Below are 17,980 nucleotides of genomic sequence, written 5' to 3' on the forward strand. Positions count from 1 at the left end.
CCTGATTTTCTGTTTTGCTTCCGTTTTTGTTGCTTCTTGCTATTTGCTTGCAAAAACAAACAGGCAAGCCTGGTAAGTAAAGCTTTTCACCAACTTTCACACCAGCATTTTGCATTTTTAGTTTCTTTTGCTTTTGTTCTCCGTTTGCTGCATTCCCATTAAGTAGTGTCAGTAACACCGAGCTGAGCCTGAAAGCTGATCCGCTGTGGTGGTGCTCCGGTTCTGTCGTTATTGTTGGTGAGCCTTGGCCAGTGTGTGTCGCAGACGTGGAAGCCATTTAATTACAATCTTTTAATCATATAACTTCATAAATCTGTTTAGAGATAAGTCTCTGTAACTGCTTAACTAAGATTTGACTGGCAGACTATTATCAGAAACTTTAAAGCTAAATCATCGTTTTAGCAGTCTCTCATAGAACTTCCAGTCCCCCTCCAGCCAGATGCCAGCTTCTGTTTTCTGTAGTGTATAACCTACATATGCAATACAATATAAATGTACATTTGCATGTAGCATAAATATGCAATATAAAATCCTGTTCTCACTTGGAGTCTAATGGGGCCTCAGCTTGCTCCCGGTCCACGGACACCTCTAGCATGTAGCGGGAGGGAGAGGAGAGGGGCTTGTCCCTAATGCCCCTGTGCAAGGCGAAGCGGGGCTGGGGATCAGGTTGAAGGATCTGGTCCAGCGGAGGAGACAGGAGGGCACTGCCACGCACTGGAACAGGATTGCTCGGCAGTTGTGACAGAGAGTGAGCCAGGAATTGGTAACTTATCTAGAAACAAATATGAAGGAAGTTGCTAAAATCCCGCAGACAGCAGTCTCAGAGAAAGTAAAGTTGTGACATTAAATACGTTGAAGTACGTTACGTGATCACGCAAATGGATCCCTCCCGCGTGGAGCTGTGATGACAGCGGTTTTGCCAAAGAACAGGATCCCACCACTAAGTGTTTTGGAATTAAGCTAGACGGTGTGTAATCTCCAGCGTGATTAAACAGGTCCTGTGCCAGAACACAAGGTGATAACTTCACAGATTTGGAAAAATAAATGAGGGATGACAAATGTTTTTCTCCTTTTACTGGAGAACGCATTCATTTTGACATGAGAGATGATCACAGACTGTCTTTAAAAAGGCAAAACGGGAAAGTGTTTTTTATGAAGCATTAAACGTTATCAAACCGATGTGGCATTACAGGGCTCTGGGTTTCTCAGTTCTGCCGTATCAAAGGTGTTGGCTCACAGGTAGAGTCAAGGTGTTACAACTTCCAGTGCTGCAAACTCCATGCAGATCCTGAGAGCTGCTCTGGTTCTTTCGGTCTTCTCCATCACATACAGCAAAACAACCTCAGGTTGGGCTCTGCCCCAGCATGATGTGTGCCGCAGCACTGCCAGCGCGTGCAGAGGGGCACAGAATGTGACCACCGTGAGCTGGCTCATGGCATGGCAGCGTCACTGCTCCGGGCTTAGGTAGGCTAGCAAAAAAGTGTCTAAAAGGATTGAATGTGGAAAACGGAAGAGATGAATCTCAGTTTAGGAACTGACAGTAACAACCCTGACATTTCAGAGCTGACCAACGCTATGAAATACTTATTTCAGATGAAGAATTCTAGTAAAATGAAAAAATAAACTCTTGTTCAGTTCATATAAAGCCCTGAATGAAAAGTTGTGGATGCTAAAATGCCCCGTGCTTTTTACATGGGAGAAATTCCTACCTTATCTTCGTTCCCATCAGAGAGAAAGGAAAATGGTAATATAGAACTGCTAGGTTTTGTGGGTTGGTTTTCATTTCGGGGTTTTCAAAATAGCCCTTAAAACATGGGCACAAGAATCATATTTTAGGATATGATATAAACAATGAAGCATTTTGGAAGAGAATGCTGGACCTTTTCTTCCAGTGTACATGGGTATTCCAATTTATGACTAGGTCAATTCCTTTCAAAAACTTCTCTTCCATATGGGTTTGGATTCCTGTTGTGTTCTTCCCACCATCCCTGCCTCAAATTTAACTATACACAGGAGAAGCTTGGAAGATGTCTTCTGCAGACCAGAACCTAGAAAGTCTGTCTAATGTTACATTTCCTTTCTGGCACTTGCTACAGTAATCCTACGAATGAGAGTTTGCAAAACACTCTTTTTCCAAGGGAAGAATTTGAGTTGAATTTCATTAAACAAAGTGCCTTGTTTGTACAGGATTAGAAGAGATGCCAGGAGATGACAAGCATATATCAGCAACGGCAAATAATTCCTTGCCAGCGCTAGTAGTGTGCATAAATGTCCTTTCCTTCAGCTCGTGCTTCTTCAGGCAAACAAGGGGAATCCAACACCTGCCTTTTCCGTGGGAACAGCTGAGTTCAAAGTGAAATAAATCAGTACAGAGATATGTTCACATTTTTTCCCCAACATCAAAATATTTAAATATCACTGTATTTAGCAACCTTTTTCCAAAACAGGATTTTTTCTTTATATAAAAATTACTTTTCTGGATCCCACAAACTTACTAATATGCAACATCAAGCACAGTATAGTGGAAACTATAGATGGTGGTGAAATCAGTGTTCTTACTACTCCTACCCTTCTGAAAATCGCTTTTCTCCCTCCCGCTCTCTTCTTTCTAACAGAGGATGAACAGAGAGAGAAATCGGTCTCCCATCACACTGTTCAGCAGCTGATAGTGGAGAAGGAGCAAGCTCTGGCCGATCTGAACTCAGTGGAGAAATCACTGGCAGATCTTTTCAGGAGATACGAAAAAATGAAAGAAGTGTTGGAGGGCTTTCGGAAGGTGAGTCAGGTTGAAGCCCCCGCCTTTAAAGGCAAAAGCTGAGCAGGCTCACGTAGCGGTGTGCTAACCAAGTGCTGCTTAACAGAGGGCATCTCTGTTTCCAGTCGAATCTGATGTACTCCATTAAGATGGCCGTGTGCTGGCGGGAGGGAGAATGTGAATGCTCATTTGTGCTTTTGTTTGGGAATAGCTTTATAAAGATGAAGATTTTCCACGGAAGTAACTTGCTCCCATCTGTGACACTGCAATTTCAGTAGACGCCACGTAACTGTGGACTTCAGCTCATGTCAGGGCTGGCTTCTGGACTGAGTGTTCGGTTAAAACCCAGGGCGGGAATTCCTCAGGTCAGAGATTGCGTCTGAGTGCGTGATACAACGTCATCCTCAGATGAAGGCTTGCAGCCACGTAGCAAATGCAAGCAGAACAATTGTAAAGCTTTTTGCATTGCGTAATGCTGCTTGAGATGGCCTCAGTGTGGGGGTGTCCGTGTTAGACAGCATCCCTTAAAACATCCAAATGTGACTCCCGCAAATAGGTGCCTGTCCTACGCTTCAATCTCTTGGATTAAATTTAATGTATCTTTTAATTTAAGAATGAAGAAGTGTTAAAGAAATGTGCGCAGGAATACTTATCACGAGTGAAGAAGGAGGAGCAGAGGTACCAAGCACTCAAAATTCACGCTGAGGAAAAACTGGACAGGTAATTGATTGCAGACATCTCTTTTCAGGAGCTCGTGCTGCAGGAGGGTTCCTGTGGCTGGACCTTGGCATCCCAAACCTGCTCCTTCAGTATGCAGAGCGCAGGCTGCTCTGTGATGGAGCAGGGAATGAAATGCCGTAAAGAGAATTTCTGTAACGTGCTGGTGTTCCTTCCACCTCCTGATCGTATAGAACGCCGTGAATTTCTACCTTTATCAAATGTCTTCGTGTTTCTTTAATGTATTTTCCAGGGAAGATCAAGAAAGAAGGCGTTAGCTAGGTTCTGTGCAGCTGTGGAGGGCTGTGCTCAGATAGTTGCAGCTGCAGCTAGTGCTCCTGCCCCCCGAGATTTGCCACTGCCCCTGCGCCGTATCACTGCCCCGGCCTCAGTCGGCAGGACAGGACGTGTAAGTGCTGCTCAGGCGCTCCAGTGCAGAGTCAGCGGGCAGCCTGCCCCTCGGAACGCCGCTTATCTAAGCTGGATCTGCCCAGCCTGCGCGGAGGGCGATGAGGAGGAGTTGCACAACCGATGGTGCCAGATCCGCCGGGAGGGTAGCTCCGTCAGCCGCCGTTAAGGGGCGAACATCTGACTGTGGCTTAAGACAGGCAGCTCCGGCTGATTTTTTAATTTTGTCTTTTTTGTGTGCTTCCATGTAACAACCAAGAAAGCACCTCTAAGGATTACATTCGGGACTCGCAGTCCCCTAGACCCAAGACATGCCTCTCAGATGTTGCTAGGATTGATCAGAGCCTAAAACCAACTGAGACTCGGATTTGCTTTCCAGCTGTTGTCCCAGCTGTCAGACCAGTCTAAGAACTGGAGAGCACATGTGGAAACTTCCATAAAACACCTCTACGTAAGTGATGTTTATGACCCCAGCACAGACATCTGAGAGAAGCAGGGAGGGAACAACACGGACATTAAGAGAAGACTTTGCAGCCTCTGCTGAGCAAGAGAAGGAGCCATGAAAAGTCTGTAGGAACAAGTCTCAGGCTAGTTTCAAAGACACGCAGAAAGTCACCCTGCCCTCCCCACCCCTCTGTTAACATGCAGTCCATCCTTCGGTGCCCGCCGTCCTTTCCTGTGGAGAGCCTGACATGACAAAAATCTGTGTTTTTCTAGAGCCAACGCTGAAATCGCACAAGTGAGAGGCAAGGCTCAGCAAGAGCAAGCAGCGTACCAGGCCAGCCTTCGTAAAGAGCAGCTGAAAGTGGATGCGTTGGAGAGAACACTGGAACAAAAGGTAAATGGCAATTCCTCTCTTCTGATCCAGTCAGCGGGATGAGCAGAGAGAAGGGAAGGCTCCTCCGCGGCGTGGCTGAGTCCAGCTCTCCTCCGGAGCTCCGAGCCCAGCCAAGGTCTGCCCGAGGGCCTGGCCCCAGGGCGAGCGGAGTTGCCCAAGCGCTGTGGCGAAGTCAGCGGCGGGCAGCGCGCAGCGTGGCAGGCGGCAAACGGAGCCATCTGCCCGGCTTTTGTGGGTGAAGCCTCCGTCCGAGCGCAGCCTGCACCCGTGTGCCAGGCTGGCTTTGCTCTGGTTCTTGGGTTTAAGATCTTGGTTTAGTTCTTTCAGTTTTTGTTTCCGCTTTTAGTTTTAGCTGTAATTCCAACGCTAGCTTATGTGCCTGCACTGTTAAGGTAGACAGAAGGCTCAGGTACAGGTCTGTATGGCTTAGGGCAAAAGGGCCTGGAGGAAATCCCTGCTTATATCTCTGCTCTCTAGCTCGGTGAAGGAGCTTGCTCTCACCGTGGTGCAGCTCGGCCTTGCTTAGAGCCCCTGGAGAGCGGGAAAAATAACGCTATGAAAAAGTGCAGCCTAGAAATAAGTTCACACTATGGATTATTATCATGTGCTAGGAATGACTGCTGTAAAGCTGTCTGCTTTAGTGCTAGATGGTATTTATTGAAGTCGCAGGAAGGTCGTATGTGGAAATCAGTAAGCATATTGTTTGAATGCACTATACATAGCTGTACTATGTATGCATATATATATGTCTATCTATAGATATCTCTCTATATGTATAGATATTCTGTTCTCAGCATTGGAGAAAGCTTAATTGTCCCACATTTCTCCCAAAGGTTGGATAATTTAAAAAAAAAACAACCTCATCTTAATGCAACCATGTTTTTCATACTTAATATTGCCTTTTATTTTCCAGAACAAAGAGATAGAAGAATTAACAAAGATTTGTGATGAACTGATTGCCAAAATGGGGAAAAGCTAACTTTTAACCAAATTTCTGGACTTCGGTATTGAGTGCAATATGACCATTGGCACACTGATGTCCATACATTTATGTGGACAGGTTATATTTTCACTTTTTCGTATGCACTACTGTATTTTCTTTCTAAATAAAGTTGATTTAATTGTATGCAGTACTAAGATGACTATCAGAATTTCTTGCTATTGTTTGCATTTTCATAGTATAATTCATAGCAAGTTGATCTCAAAGTTCCTGTATCAGGGAGATTGTCAAGTTCTCTAAGAAATTACAAATTGCTGATCCTAGCCTTCCCTTTGTACATGAGTTCCCATGTTGGATGTCTTTTGGATTTAATATAAAAATGTATTACTTGCATGGGGACTCTTGCCTTAAGGAGTGTAAACTTTATCTGCATTTGCTGATTTGTAAAATAAAATTAAAAATGAAAAAAAAAAAGAAAATGCATGTCACTTAAATGAAATTCTCTATTGTAAATAAATTTTTTCGTTGAAAGTTGAAGATACGTATGGCTCTATTTTATGTACTTCACTTGCTTCCTTCATGTGCAGCGCCAGACACAGCAGCTCCTACACAGAGAGCACTTCATGGGTCACTGCTCAGAGCACTCCGTGGGGCACAGGATGTACCACTTAGGTGCACGTACCTATGTCTGTATCTTACTCTCTCTATAAATATGTATATGCTAGATTTGGACCATCCATGTCCCAAGCATAGGCGTAATCCTCAGAAATGTTTACTGCTCTGACCCTGCTCCAGCAAATCCCGTGGGCGATATAAGCAGACCGTTTGCCTGAGGTGGAGGCGGCTGGGCCGTGCGATGGTGGGACGGCGGCTTTTGAGCGTATCTGTCCCTGGAAGGGGAATACATTTACTTCTTCCTGCTACTGGAGGAATTTGCCCGCGGGTTTGTGGAGGTGAAGTGCCTGTGATTAGAAGTACAACCAGAATAAGCCAGATAAGCAGCATTCTCGCACACCTCTTTATCCTAGAAGTCATCCTCTGCAGAGGATTAGGTATGTAAGATAAGCGTTAAGGCTTTAATAGCAAACAAACTGCTTTCTTTGGCTGATGCTCCATCTCTTGTATCTCCATGATGCGGACAGTCTTCAGCCTGGTTCTGGTCAGCTCCCTTTTTATACTCAAAAGTAAGTCAACTCCCTTTTCTTTCCTTTTTGATTTATTGCTCATTTCCTACCTCGGGCATGGCTGAGGTTCTTTGCTGCTCTGGGCTTCTCTCCTGGGTTGGTTTGATTTCAGATTCTTTTCTGTATGTGGTTAGCAGCACAGAACTTCACCTCTGCTATGTAAAGTAAACATAAATATATATGCTAACAAATTTAAATGCACGTGTCCCTGTGGACAGCAAGTGTGCCTTCTGCACTGCAAGTCTGAAGTGTGGTATTTTAAATATATTTCAAATTCATGTGTGCCTTTGAAAATACCGTGTAGAGTGAACCAAGGAAAAACTATGGTAAGAAAGAGGATGGGTTTACAGTTGTAATGTTTAAACAAAAGCAAAACTCTTCAGATGTAGCGTTGTGCCTTCCAGCTGAATTGATACTTTAGGAGAAAATGAAATACAGGTCACGGTAAGATTTTACATGTTTACAATGTACTTTTTCATGGTACTGTGGACCAAAGACCATGATGGAGAGGGGAATAAAAATGATACTCCAACTCGTTACCACGGACCCTGCTCTGAAAATGTTACAAGACGATGTGGATGTAATTACAGAACATCAGATATTCTTGGATTATTTTAAGTGCAAATTGTAACAACTAAATAATATATGGCCAGTTTTTTTATCTTTAAAATCGGTATCTGGACCACTTCTAAAAGAGAAAAATTGATGGGACTTGCAGAATCCTTAGATGTTTTTTAAACCCTTTTGCAATTTTGTGTGTGCTTCAAACAAAATCAGCAAGAGTGCACAGCTGATATTTTAAAATATTTTTTGTAAGCTCTGAACGTTCCTGTTACAAGTGGCCTTTTTTTCCTTGATGCCAGGCGAAGCACTGCAGTGCTACACCTGTGTAGGCTCTAGTGATGAAGACTGTAACAGACAAGGAATTCAGCAATGCCCGGGGCATTCAGATGCGTGTGCGGTCATTAGAGGACAAGCAAGTAAGTAGTCACAAACAGTTTGGACTCAATGAATTTTTAATAGTAGAAACAAATTATCAGTGTTAGAAAGAGAAGAGTATATAGTAAGCTAAGGAGAAAAACAAAGGTAGATGTTTCCTCTCAAAATAAACCCTATTAAAAAATCTCAGTCCCTAATTCTATTGGTTTAGCAGCATTCTGATACCAAATCCCACTGAGTATGATTTGTCAGTATGCCATGATGAGCTGCATCCACACTATGTGAAAGTTGTCAAAAAGCGTTTGATGTATCGCCCAATTCTTCATAAATCTGTAGTTTTTAAGTTAAATGGCTTACCTGGAAATTAGGAGGGAAAAGAAGCTAATGAGGCCCTGCACTTGAGCGTGCTCAGAGCGGCATCAGTTACAATTACAATTACAATTATTTAACTGAAGTGGGAGCTTGTTAGCGTGCTGTAACCTGGTGCAGTTGTATTCATTTACCTGTAAGGAGCGGCCAAACCCACTGCTGTTGCTCCACACCGGATGGAGGGGTTGATGCTGAGGGGCTGCAGACCCCGAACACGCAGGCCAACACGTCTGGGTTCAACGGGGCCTCTGTTGCAGGTGGCGTTATGAAGTCCTGTTCGTTCAGGTCCTTCTGCGAGCGGGCGAGGAGGGACGGATCCAGGGCGCCTGGAGTGAGCGTTCACTGCTGCTACTCAAACAACTGCAATGCAAAAAGCCCAGCTTCGAGGGTCACCAGCTCCGCGAGCTACTTCTCCCTCCTCGTCTTTACGTTGCTGTGGCACCCGTTGATGAAGCTGACTTGAGGAGGGAAAAGAGTATCCCGAAGCAACAAGTCTGCCGTCTTAGAAAGGGATGATTATATTTCCAAATGACGTTACTCCATGTACCATATTTCTCGGTAGGCAAACAGCAGTAGGCACACCTGACAGATGTTCAGATAAAAATTGTTCCATCTGCTAAATATGTCATCATCTATATGTAAGAAATGCTGCCCCCTTCTCGTTTATCATAAAGGATTGATTGTGCAAATGTGTAACATTTTCCTACAATTTACATAGTCTGTATAAAGACAAGGAGAAATATTAGCTGCAAGTAGCCTTGTAGTAGGGTGAAGGACCAATATCTTCCAAATGCTGTTTACTGTCGGCAGACATTCAAAAGAAAGCTAAAATTTTGAAGTACAAGGTGACTAAAAATTCTAGCAAGCAAATCAGTCTTTCAGAGAACATTTGCGAACCGGACAAAGCCAGAAAACTTGAAAGAAAGATGATTTAGTGTCAAGACAAACTGGTAAGAGGAGGTCAATAAGAGAACAATGCCTGGAGGTATGTTATATTACGTATGTTTCCTGGGAAAAAAAAACCAACAAAACCCTTCCTGTCTTTACTTTTCTGATCCTTTGAGAATCTTACCACAACATTGTAGAGAAGAAATTAAAAAAAGAGCTTGGAAGTTGTTTTGAGCTGGTAAGCTCCCTCCAAAGGTCAGCTCGTTCTATCTCTACTGCTGGTTTTGAGGACAAGTGGTTAATCCCTGTCTTGTAGGCAAACTGTAAACTGAGCGATAACATTTTTGTTTATCCAAATTCTTCTTACGGTTTCAACCATGTTGTCAATTCTTCACTGTCCTAAACTTCACTCTTTGAGAATATGTATCTCCCCCTTCCATGATGTGATTGAGTTAATTTGTGGTGCTTTATATATCCCTTCCATTTTGAAAAGTGAAGGAAACTACTTGGAGATCTTCAGAGATGTAAGGAACTAAATCGACATATTTAATAATCCGGTTCATTGCAGTCTTACCAAAGCAATGATCCAGAACGGGCCACATAGCAGAAGGCATTGCGCATCCCTAGCTAGCAGGCAGAAGGTCCTGTGGAGAGGTTGTGTCCAAACGGGGCACGACGAGAAGTGACGTAACACATGACGTGACAGCACTGAGCAGGGTCTTGGGTCTATGATACTGGAGGGCAGGGTGGTACCTCCTCTGATCCAAAACTCAGAGGGACAGGCAAGCAGATGAGTGAGATTTGTAGATTTTAATGTCCGGCTGTGATGATCTGGTCTAATCTCGGGCACACAACGTGCAGAGGACTGGCTTAAAGTCCAGCTGGTGCGACTGCAATAGAGGTGGTCATTCGAGTTCTAGGTTTTGTTGCACATTTGGATAAAGATGTGGTTGTCAAGTTTATGGAACTCACAAAATATGTGGCAAAGTAGTTTTTCTGCTAGCTCTGTGCTGTGACTTTTTTTCAGTATAATTCTTTGAAAAATCAAATCTACGTAGTGTGTCATAGAATTCTGCACATTCACAACAATTTTACTAAGGTTGCAAACTCTAGAGAGCTTCTGCAATTGAAATCAGTGAAACCTCCACATAGAGTATCATCCTAGCCTGCCTTGTAGCTGTTGCCTGTCACACAGACCAAGCTGTCTCCTTGTTTTATTGTACTCTTCCCTCTGTATGGATCCTTCCACCATCTCATGTAGATTGTGGCTTCAGACTGGGACTGTTCTTCTGGGGTTCTGTTTGAATGGGCTCTCGGACAAGGCGGTTCTGGTCTGTGTTTAGTTGCTAGGCCCAGGCCTGACAAAGCTGGTGAACATAAAGATTGCAACAGATCTTGGCTGAGAATGTTAATTTAGACTGAAATATCTCATCTGTGTAAAAATCACTTCAGTTGGTTTAAGTATTTTTCATTTAATTCTCAGCTTGAATCAGTTCCTTCGATCTGTTCTGCTACAGGAAATATGTATTGATTGTATCATTATTTTCTGATTGTTCTGTAATGATAAATCTGTACTGAATGTAATCTCTGTATATGCTCAGTGCATTTCTTTAATGAGAAAATAAAACACATGCAATGGCTGACAATGTCTCTTGACAAACAAACCTTCACCTTTTAATTGGGATTTCCAGCTGCATCTGGCGGTCTGTTTCCAGCAGGAATTCTGGCTTGCTTTCTTTCTGTGGGATGTATTTCTTCAATCTGCTAGATAAAATAGTGGATGTTGATAGTTTTCGTACTGTGATATTTCCGTGATAAAATAAGCAGGTAAGGCTCTGTCCTCTTGACAAACACCATCTGTCGCTCCTGACTGCAGCCAGGACTCAGATCTTCGGGCAGCTCACAGCCTCCCACTGCCGCCGTTGGGTTCTGCCGCGCAGCACGTAACTGGGTGTGGTTGCTTTTTACGGGTCTGACATTTTCCCTGCCTAATTATGAACCTGAAGTGTGCATGCACGTATATATCTGGAAACGATAAACCGTATTTATGGCTTGATGATATCACAGGGGGTTCACAATGGTTCTTGGCATAAACATTAAAGGGAAGACAACCACAGAAAAAATGGAACAAAATAGAGTATTTTTTTAAACCCCATTAAAAATGTAGAAAATTCTTTAAAGTTTTTGTTGCCATGACTGTGCAGAGCTATTCCCAGTCATACATGGAACAGAAAGTAATTTGTCTTCAGCCTGGTTGTTCTGAAGTCCAATCATTCCTGGCACAGTGGCATAGTCTTTCTGTCTTCCTTAATGCTGACGGACAGCTGGGACAAAAGGAGCAGAAGCTGCTCATGAAATGCCTCCTGCCACAAATAAAAATGACAGGACTTCTTTTTCATCTGTGGTATTAGTTGGATCTGTGTGGTGAATCGGTTGGGTCAGTACTGAGTTTGAGTTTAATGCTACCGCCTCACCTCCATGAGAGGATCTCCAAAGCAAGAGATTCATAACTTCTGACTTCTAACTGAGTGAAGCTGTCAATTATAACGATAGCCTGTAGGACTTACAGATAGCTCCAAATCATAATTTCTATGATTTCTTTATATCCTCTTGGTTTTGGCAGTACAGACAGCATGTCCTTCTTTTCCCAGTCTCCTCAAAGACAACGGGAGCCCCTGGGACCTACGAGGAGGGCACAGCTGAGCAAAGTGCCCCGGCACTTTCTCAAAGAGCATACATGCAGATGTACGACTTCATGTGCGTCAATATTCCTCCGCACCTGAATTTTCTCGCAGTGAGAGCAAGTTTCCAAGCTATCTTTGGTCCTGGTGAGCAATATACAGCTCTGGAGGCTCCTGAGCTTTAAAATCTAGATCAGAGAAGATACCTCAACACCGGCTCTGCTATTTAATGAAAGAAATTTGAAGTATATCTTGGTGTCACAGACCACAGTTTCTTTTTCAACCTTTTTTTCATTTGAAATGTTGGTTGTGTGGCTCTGCTCGGTAGGGATTAAAACAAAGAACACCTTGTACCTTGTGCTGTCACATCTTTGTGGGCAACGAAAGCCCAGCTCTGACAGGTTTCCTTGTGAGTATCACTCCAAAGGGTCTCAACCTTTCCAGACCCTGTAGATGTTTAGAGCACAACCCAGAGCTGTCAGCTGTGGCTGGTGACTGCCCCTGGGGAGAGGTTTTATGCTTTTAAAATCAGAAGTCCTGACTGCAGTCCGCGAAGCTCAAAGTTATCACCCCGCATACACACACACTCCCTCTTATCATCCAAAGGCAGCAGCGCATGGGGTGTTTTCAATTGGTAAATTTCTGACGTGCTTAGATGTAGCATATTTACTCCCAACTGAGTGGGAAAAAATGATAACAGTGTTAATCCAAGTAACATTGTGCATAAAGAGTGCAGCTAGAAATTCATCGTGCTGGTGGCGTGGGTACAAGTAAACTTTGTCAGCACCTGAACAAACCAAGGAAAGAGCCAATGTGGGATCCAGTCCAGATGGAACCACAGGACCAACGTGTGACACTCAGCAGCGTGGCTTTATGGAAAGTAGGTCCTGTCAAAAACATCTCCTTTGTGGATATGGATTTTTGCTGATAACAGTAAACACACAGAATTTTGCACCACATTTCAGATAAAAATGCTGTCGTGATACACAGACTGAGAGTTCAAGAGCTACAAGAGCGAAAGACTGCAAAAACGCGTTCTCAGTAGGAAGTCATCCAAATGGTGCCTTGGATGCAGGCGATCTCACACCATCTTTCTGACAACCTCAGGATGTTACCGTAAGAAGTGTCACAAAAAGACGGGGCTGTCAAAGTACCAGCGTGTCCGCATCAAGATAGTCCTAGATGTTGCCATAGGGACAGGTTTCCAAGGGAGACAGGTAATGCACTTTTCTGGAACAAAACTAAAGCAGAGGACTGAGAGTGGGAGGAGATGCTGAGCATTTTGTAGCCAGCCAACCCTCCTCTGCTCCACGCTTAGCACCAGTCATCTGCGAAGTGCGCCATTACTAAAATTGCTTGCACCTTTTCTAGCAATGTGATTTAGCCCCGCAGGCAATATTTCTTTCAAAAACTACCCTTTTAGCTGCTAGCTCAGAAGACTTGTAAGTACAAGATAATGCTTGAAAGGTGAAGGGGAATTTCTCACTTGAAGTCATTTCCCTTTTCTGAAGACTTCCTGCCCTTCAGCCTCACTAAAATGTTTTTCATTTTTTGCTTTAAACACTCGGGGGGGGGAGGTGCTTGAATGTTGGCAGAGACATGGCCAAAAAATTACGGCTGGTGCTCAAATGCAGCCAAAGATTCCTGACGCCTTCATTTGAGACATCTGTAATCTTACTCCAAGCAATGCTGGTCACCAGAAAGGACAGTGTCTGCGGAACTGGCCTGGAGCTTGGACAGACTGGCGGGCACCTCTTCAGCCAGGTCCAAGCTGCATTTTAATCACAGAGTAATTATTGATGCATGGTTTTGCTCCTGTGCTCTCCCAACCCTCACTGAGCTTTTGTGATCTTGCGGATGTTCTTTATCTCCTTTTGGCAGCTCATTCTTATCCCCCTTTGCAGCCTTTGGAGAACTTTCATCAAATGAAAACAAAATATCCAAAAGTGTGTGTTTATTAATTTCAAGTTCTCATGTATGTGTGTCACTGGAATGACATTTCTAACAGCATAATAATTTCTAAATTGCTTCTGCCAGCTCTACAATGATTACTAGTTTCAGTCTTTATCAGCATGATAGGTTTTGCTCTATTTTATTTTGTGCTGAGTGTATAAAGATTTAACGGTTAAGGCCTGCATGAGCCAGCTCCGGAGGAAAGCTCCTGCCCCACCTCCAGGCATGCCAGAGACCCAGAAGCTGCATTTAAAGCAGGAGCCATCCAAAGTGCAGTCAGTTGTGAGCGCCGAGCCTTGCTGGGGCTGCAGAGCCGGGGTTCAGACACGCTTTAAAAGCAATCCACTGCCACAGTAGAGCAATACCCATCTTTGCGGAATCAAACGGCCTCAGCGCTTTAGTTGGTCTCGCTTCTGCGTTTCACCGCAGCTGTGAAAGCCGCCAGCACCAGCTGTACGTGGGCAGGTAAGAGCAGTTAGTGACAAGCCCTGTCTTCATGTCTCCCCTTGTTTAGTCCTTCTAAGGGTTAAGCTTTGCTTTTGGGAGACGTCTTTTTCGACATTTCTTTTGCACTGTACTGTTAACAGTGCTGAGTATTCGGCAGTCCCACCCCTTCAGTTTCCACGTTCTCCCAGCCAGTTATGACTTCTCATATTGGATAAAATTGTCTGGGTTTGTTAAATACTCAGTTTCAACGAATACGACTCTGGAAAGAGCAAATCAGTTACCAGGACGAAGCAAATCCATCAGTGGGGCAGCTAACTGAGCCAGGAAAAATGTTCCTGGGGAAGTCATCCAAGCTGAGCTGTGCCCATGGGCACTGGCAGCGGGTTTATTAGTGTTCCTGTAATCAAGCAGAGGAGGAGCTCGTGGAGAGGAGCGATCTGCCAGGCTGCTTTGCATTGGGTGATGTCTGTGCAGCAGATGAAAACGCATGGTTCATTCCTGGGTTGGTTTGGTTAGCTCTCCCCAAGGTTGAGGACAGGGAGGAGCTTCTGCTAAAGCACCTTCCCGACACAGCTCTGCTCCATTGATTTCTTCTAGATTTAATAGATCTTACTACTGAATCCCAGCACAGCTGTGAGGTCAAAACCCCGGCCCCGAGACAGACGTGCATGTGAAAAAAACCTGTGTGTGTTCAGGGTGGGGTGCTCTGGAAATGAGGACAGTTTTGCAGCCAAGCGGGTTTCACCAATTGCTGGCACTTTCAGCTGTGATATTTTAGGAACTGTGCAAGCCAATAAGGCTTTCGGAGCTGGCCTCGATGAGCCTCTTCTGAGGATGATGACAGGTAGGGGGTGAAAAAGAGAACTTTGATTTGACACCTTCTGTTAACGTCAGAGAGAAGCAGTCCCTGAAAAAGCCATCTTCTGCCTGCTCAAAAATCGGAGTCCCTTCTAGAAACTGAAAATAACGCTTTGCTCACGAATGATCAGCAGGCTAATGATCTCAGCCGACCTTTAACATGGCTTATCCGAAGATTTTCACATGGATCCAAACTTCGGCTCCAGCCCGCTCTGCGAACCCGAGCTATTTGGGGCAAATCCTGGTGACCTCTCCTGCAGCTTGCTCTCATTAGGAGGATGAAGAGAGGATTACTGGCCCACGGACGGGATGTCCCAAGCCAGCAAATAAACCAGTCCTCCCCATCTTGGAGCTGATTTCTAAGGCATGGTGTGCTTGAGCGTCTTTCTGTGCCCAGTCTCAGAGACCAGTTCCCTGGGAGACAGATGGCTTGCGGGCTGCTGGGGTCTCGAGAATTACAGAGCCAGGCCCAGCACTTAAAATAGTTCTTAAAATAGATCTCCTCCCTCTTTTCTTTTTTTTTCTTTTTTTCTGGTTTTTTTTTTTTTTCCTTAAACAATTTTGCTCTAGATTTGCCCAGCAACAGGAAGCATTTTCACCCACATTATTTTCATAACTGGGAAACTGAGGTCAAGGTGGCCACAAGTCCCAGTCAGGCAGAGGAAATGGGATTGGAGGCGACAGCTGAGATTAGGACAAGGTTTAGCGATGCTGCTGCCATTGGAAAACTGCCCTGGTTGCAGGAAGGTGCCTGCAGACAGACACCGACCCTCGGGTGTCTCAGCCCCAGGTCCCCGCTCAGAGCCAGCCGTCTGGATGTCAGCTTGGTTCTGCTTTCCTGCCGCTTGCTGCTGGGAACCTGGATGCATTTTAAATTAATTAGACTCTGCTAGTTCTGCACGAAAAGCCTAAAGAGGCTGCAGGGCCAAATCAGGGGCTCATTTATGGAATTTTTGGTGAGCATCAGCGTGCTCATTCTTTCTTCTTTCTGCGGTAAAATCACCTTCATTGCTTTGCTGCAGAACTCACGAGGGAAACTCCTTAGGGTGTCACCTAATCAATGTCCTTCAGCTCAGTCAACACAAAACCCCGCCTGCAGCCCCATAGCTGAGGCACGCCGGTGTCTCCAGGCAGCACAGCCAGTCTGGGTCGGGGCTGCGACGTACAGGGCGAGCTCCTCGGGTGTACCTACCACCGGGGCCTCCAGAACAGGGCGGCAGGCTGGATGGGTGCCACAGACATCTTATGGCTTTGCTATTTGCATAAAAATAGAAAAGTTGTATAGAAACAATAGAAGTTTACAACAGAAATACAATGGTACAAATATAATTAGCCTTGGATAATGCTCTTGCAGCAGTGACAGACTAAAGGCAGAGGTAAGAGAAGGTTTGGGGGGGGGGTGGGAGTCTTCCCTGAGACCAGCTGAGAAAACTGGAAAAAGAAACAGGCACATAAGTCCTTCTGCAGATCTGCAAACTCTTAATATTTAAGTTTTCCCCCTCCTTTTTTCTTCTCTAAGGTTATATACCCATAAACTCCGTCCAAAGGAACTTTTTTTGCCACACACAGAAGATGCAGGTCCAAGTTGTGACCTGCAAGAAGATGTTCCTTGGAAATTACACTTTGTTTTCCCTGATCTGAGTAGCAGCAGGACTTTAATGCAAGTTTTTCCTTGTAAGTGTTCTTGAAGTGTTGGGTTTCTTGTGGGATCCTCATGGGATTTGCTTATTTAAATCCAGAAACTATCGGAGCTTTTTGCATTGCTTGTAGCTGTGCTCCTGGAAGCTTGGCTTTCGGTCTCAGCTTCTTAGGGCAGCCTAATTTCTTGAAGCAGTTCAAGGGGGACTAAAGCAGGACTGGGACAAGAGAGAGAGAAGGACCACCCATTAAGCCACACCTCCATAGGCTTTCCCACACTGTTTTATTTGCGCTGTGGCCACAGATGTCCATACAAAGGAACCGCCATGTGTTCGGTCTAACGAAGCTCATGGTGGCCTGGAAAGGCCCATTCAAGCGTGGTTTTGGTGGAGGTTTGGCTGTGGTGGGTCGTGATGAGTCTCATCGTGGCATACTGGCTGTTCGTCGTGCCAGAGACCTGCTGCTGCCCACCGCACTGCGTGGTCTTCAAGCGACGTGGGAGCAGCCCTGCTTCTCACGCCCGCAGAAGGCCAGGCTACACGAAGAAACCTCCTGAGGTGTTAGTGGCGTGTCTGATTTGCTAATCCTCAGCGCCGGGCTGGGATAAAAACCAGCAGAAATAGGGCTGGGGATGGGGGGGGAGATAGAAGCTGCAGCCCTTACAGATCATGATCAGGGCTTCAAGACAGGACAAAGTGAAAGCAGCTCCCAGCCACGCTGGCTCTGGTGGGTTGAGGCAGTTCTCAGGAAGAGCTATTTGCTTTGTAGTATTTTTTTTACCGTAAAATATAGTTCAAATACGCTGCCTTGAACTAGAATTGCGTATCTCAGCGGAATCAAAGATGCTGCAGTTAGCTGAAGGGAACCGCCTTGATTAGCAGAGACTCACGGGAGCGCGCTGTGCGCTATCACTCAGATTTTTAATTGCTTTTAAAAATAGCAGTATACACAAAGCAGTGTGTGAACCCATGAAAAGCCAAATGATCTCATTGATGGCAAGCGAACAGCACACACAAAAGAGAGCCACAGAGGGACATTTATGGCAGCAACAACCAGTTTTCACTTACCCATCGCTGTGATGGGGCTGGCAGGCAGCGGGAGCTGTGCTAGCCATCCATTTGCTGCTCAGCATCCGTGAAATGCTTTTTGCTGGACCGGTTCCCTAGCAAGAGCTCCAATTCTGCAGCCAGGCTGCTGTCTCAAGATAGCCAAGGTGCATCATTTTATATATGCGATGATATAATATAGCTCTGTTATGTTGGTAAAGCCAGCCCAGGAATGAAAGCAGTCTGCAAAACTGTATCCCAGGAAAAGTAACCCCTGCCACAGCGTGCATTCCTCTCAGCATCTTGCATCCCAAATGGC

The 17,980-nt window shown here is 45.0% G+C and overlaps 1 protein-coding gene across 5 annotated transcripts in view; it reads left to right on the plus strand.

Annotated features, from left to right (window-relative positions):
- The window catches only part of TACC2 (transforming acidic coiled-coil containing protein 2), a 150,477-nt gene extending 144,282 nt beyond the window's left edge, over positions 1–6,195 (plus strand). For all 5 annotated transcript variants that reach the window (XM_075423865.1, XM_075423867.1, XM_075423866.1 and 2 more), the window contains 4 exons: positions 2,616–2,776; positions 3,369–3,475; positions 4,598–4,718; positions 5,632–6,195. In XM_075423865.1, the coding sequence (XP_075279980.1) occupies positions 2,616–2,776; positions 3,369–3,475; positions 4,598–4,718; positions 5,632–5,697 (455 nt within the window). In that variant the 3' untranslated portion in view covers positions 5,698–6,195. The remainder of the gene's footprint in view (positions 1–2,615; positions 2,777–3,368; positions 3,476–4,597; positions 4,719–5,631) is intronic.
- Positions 6,196–17,980: the final 11,785 nt, after the last annotated feature.

Source organism: Opisthocomus hoazin, chromosome 6 (genome assembly GCF_030867145.1).
Source record: "Opisthocomus hoazin isolate bOpiHoa1 chromosome 6, bOpiHoa1.hap1, whole genome shotgun sequence".
NCBI classification, from domain to species: domain Eukaryota; kingdom Metazoa; phylum Chordata; class Aves; order Opisthocomiformes; family Opisthocomidae; genus Opisthocomus; species Opisthocomus hoazin.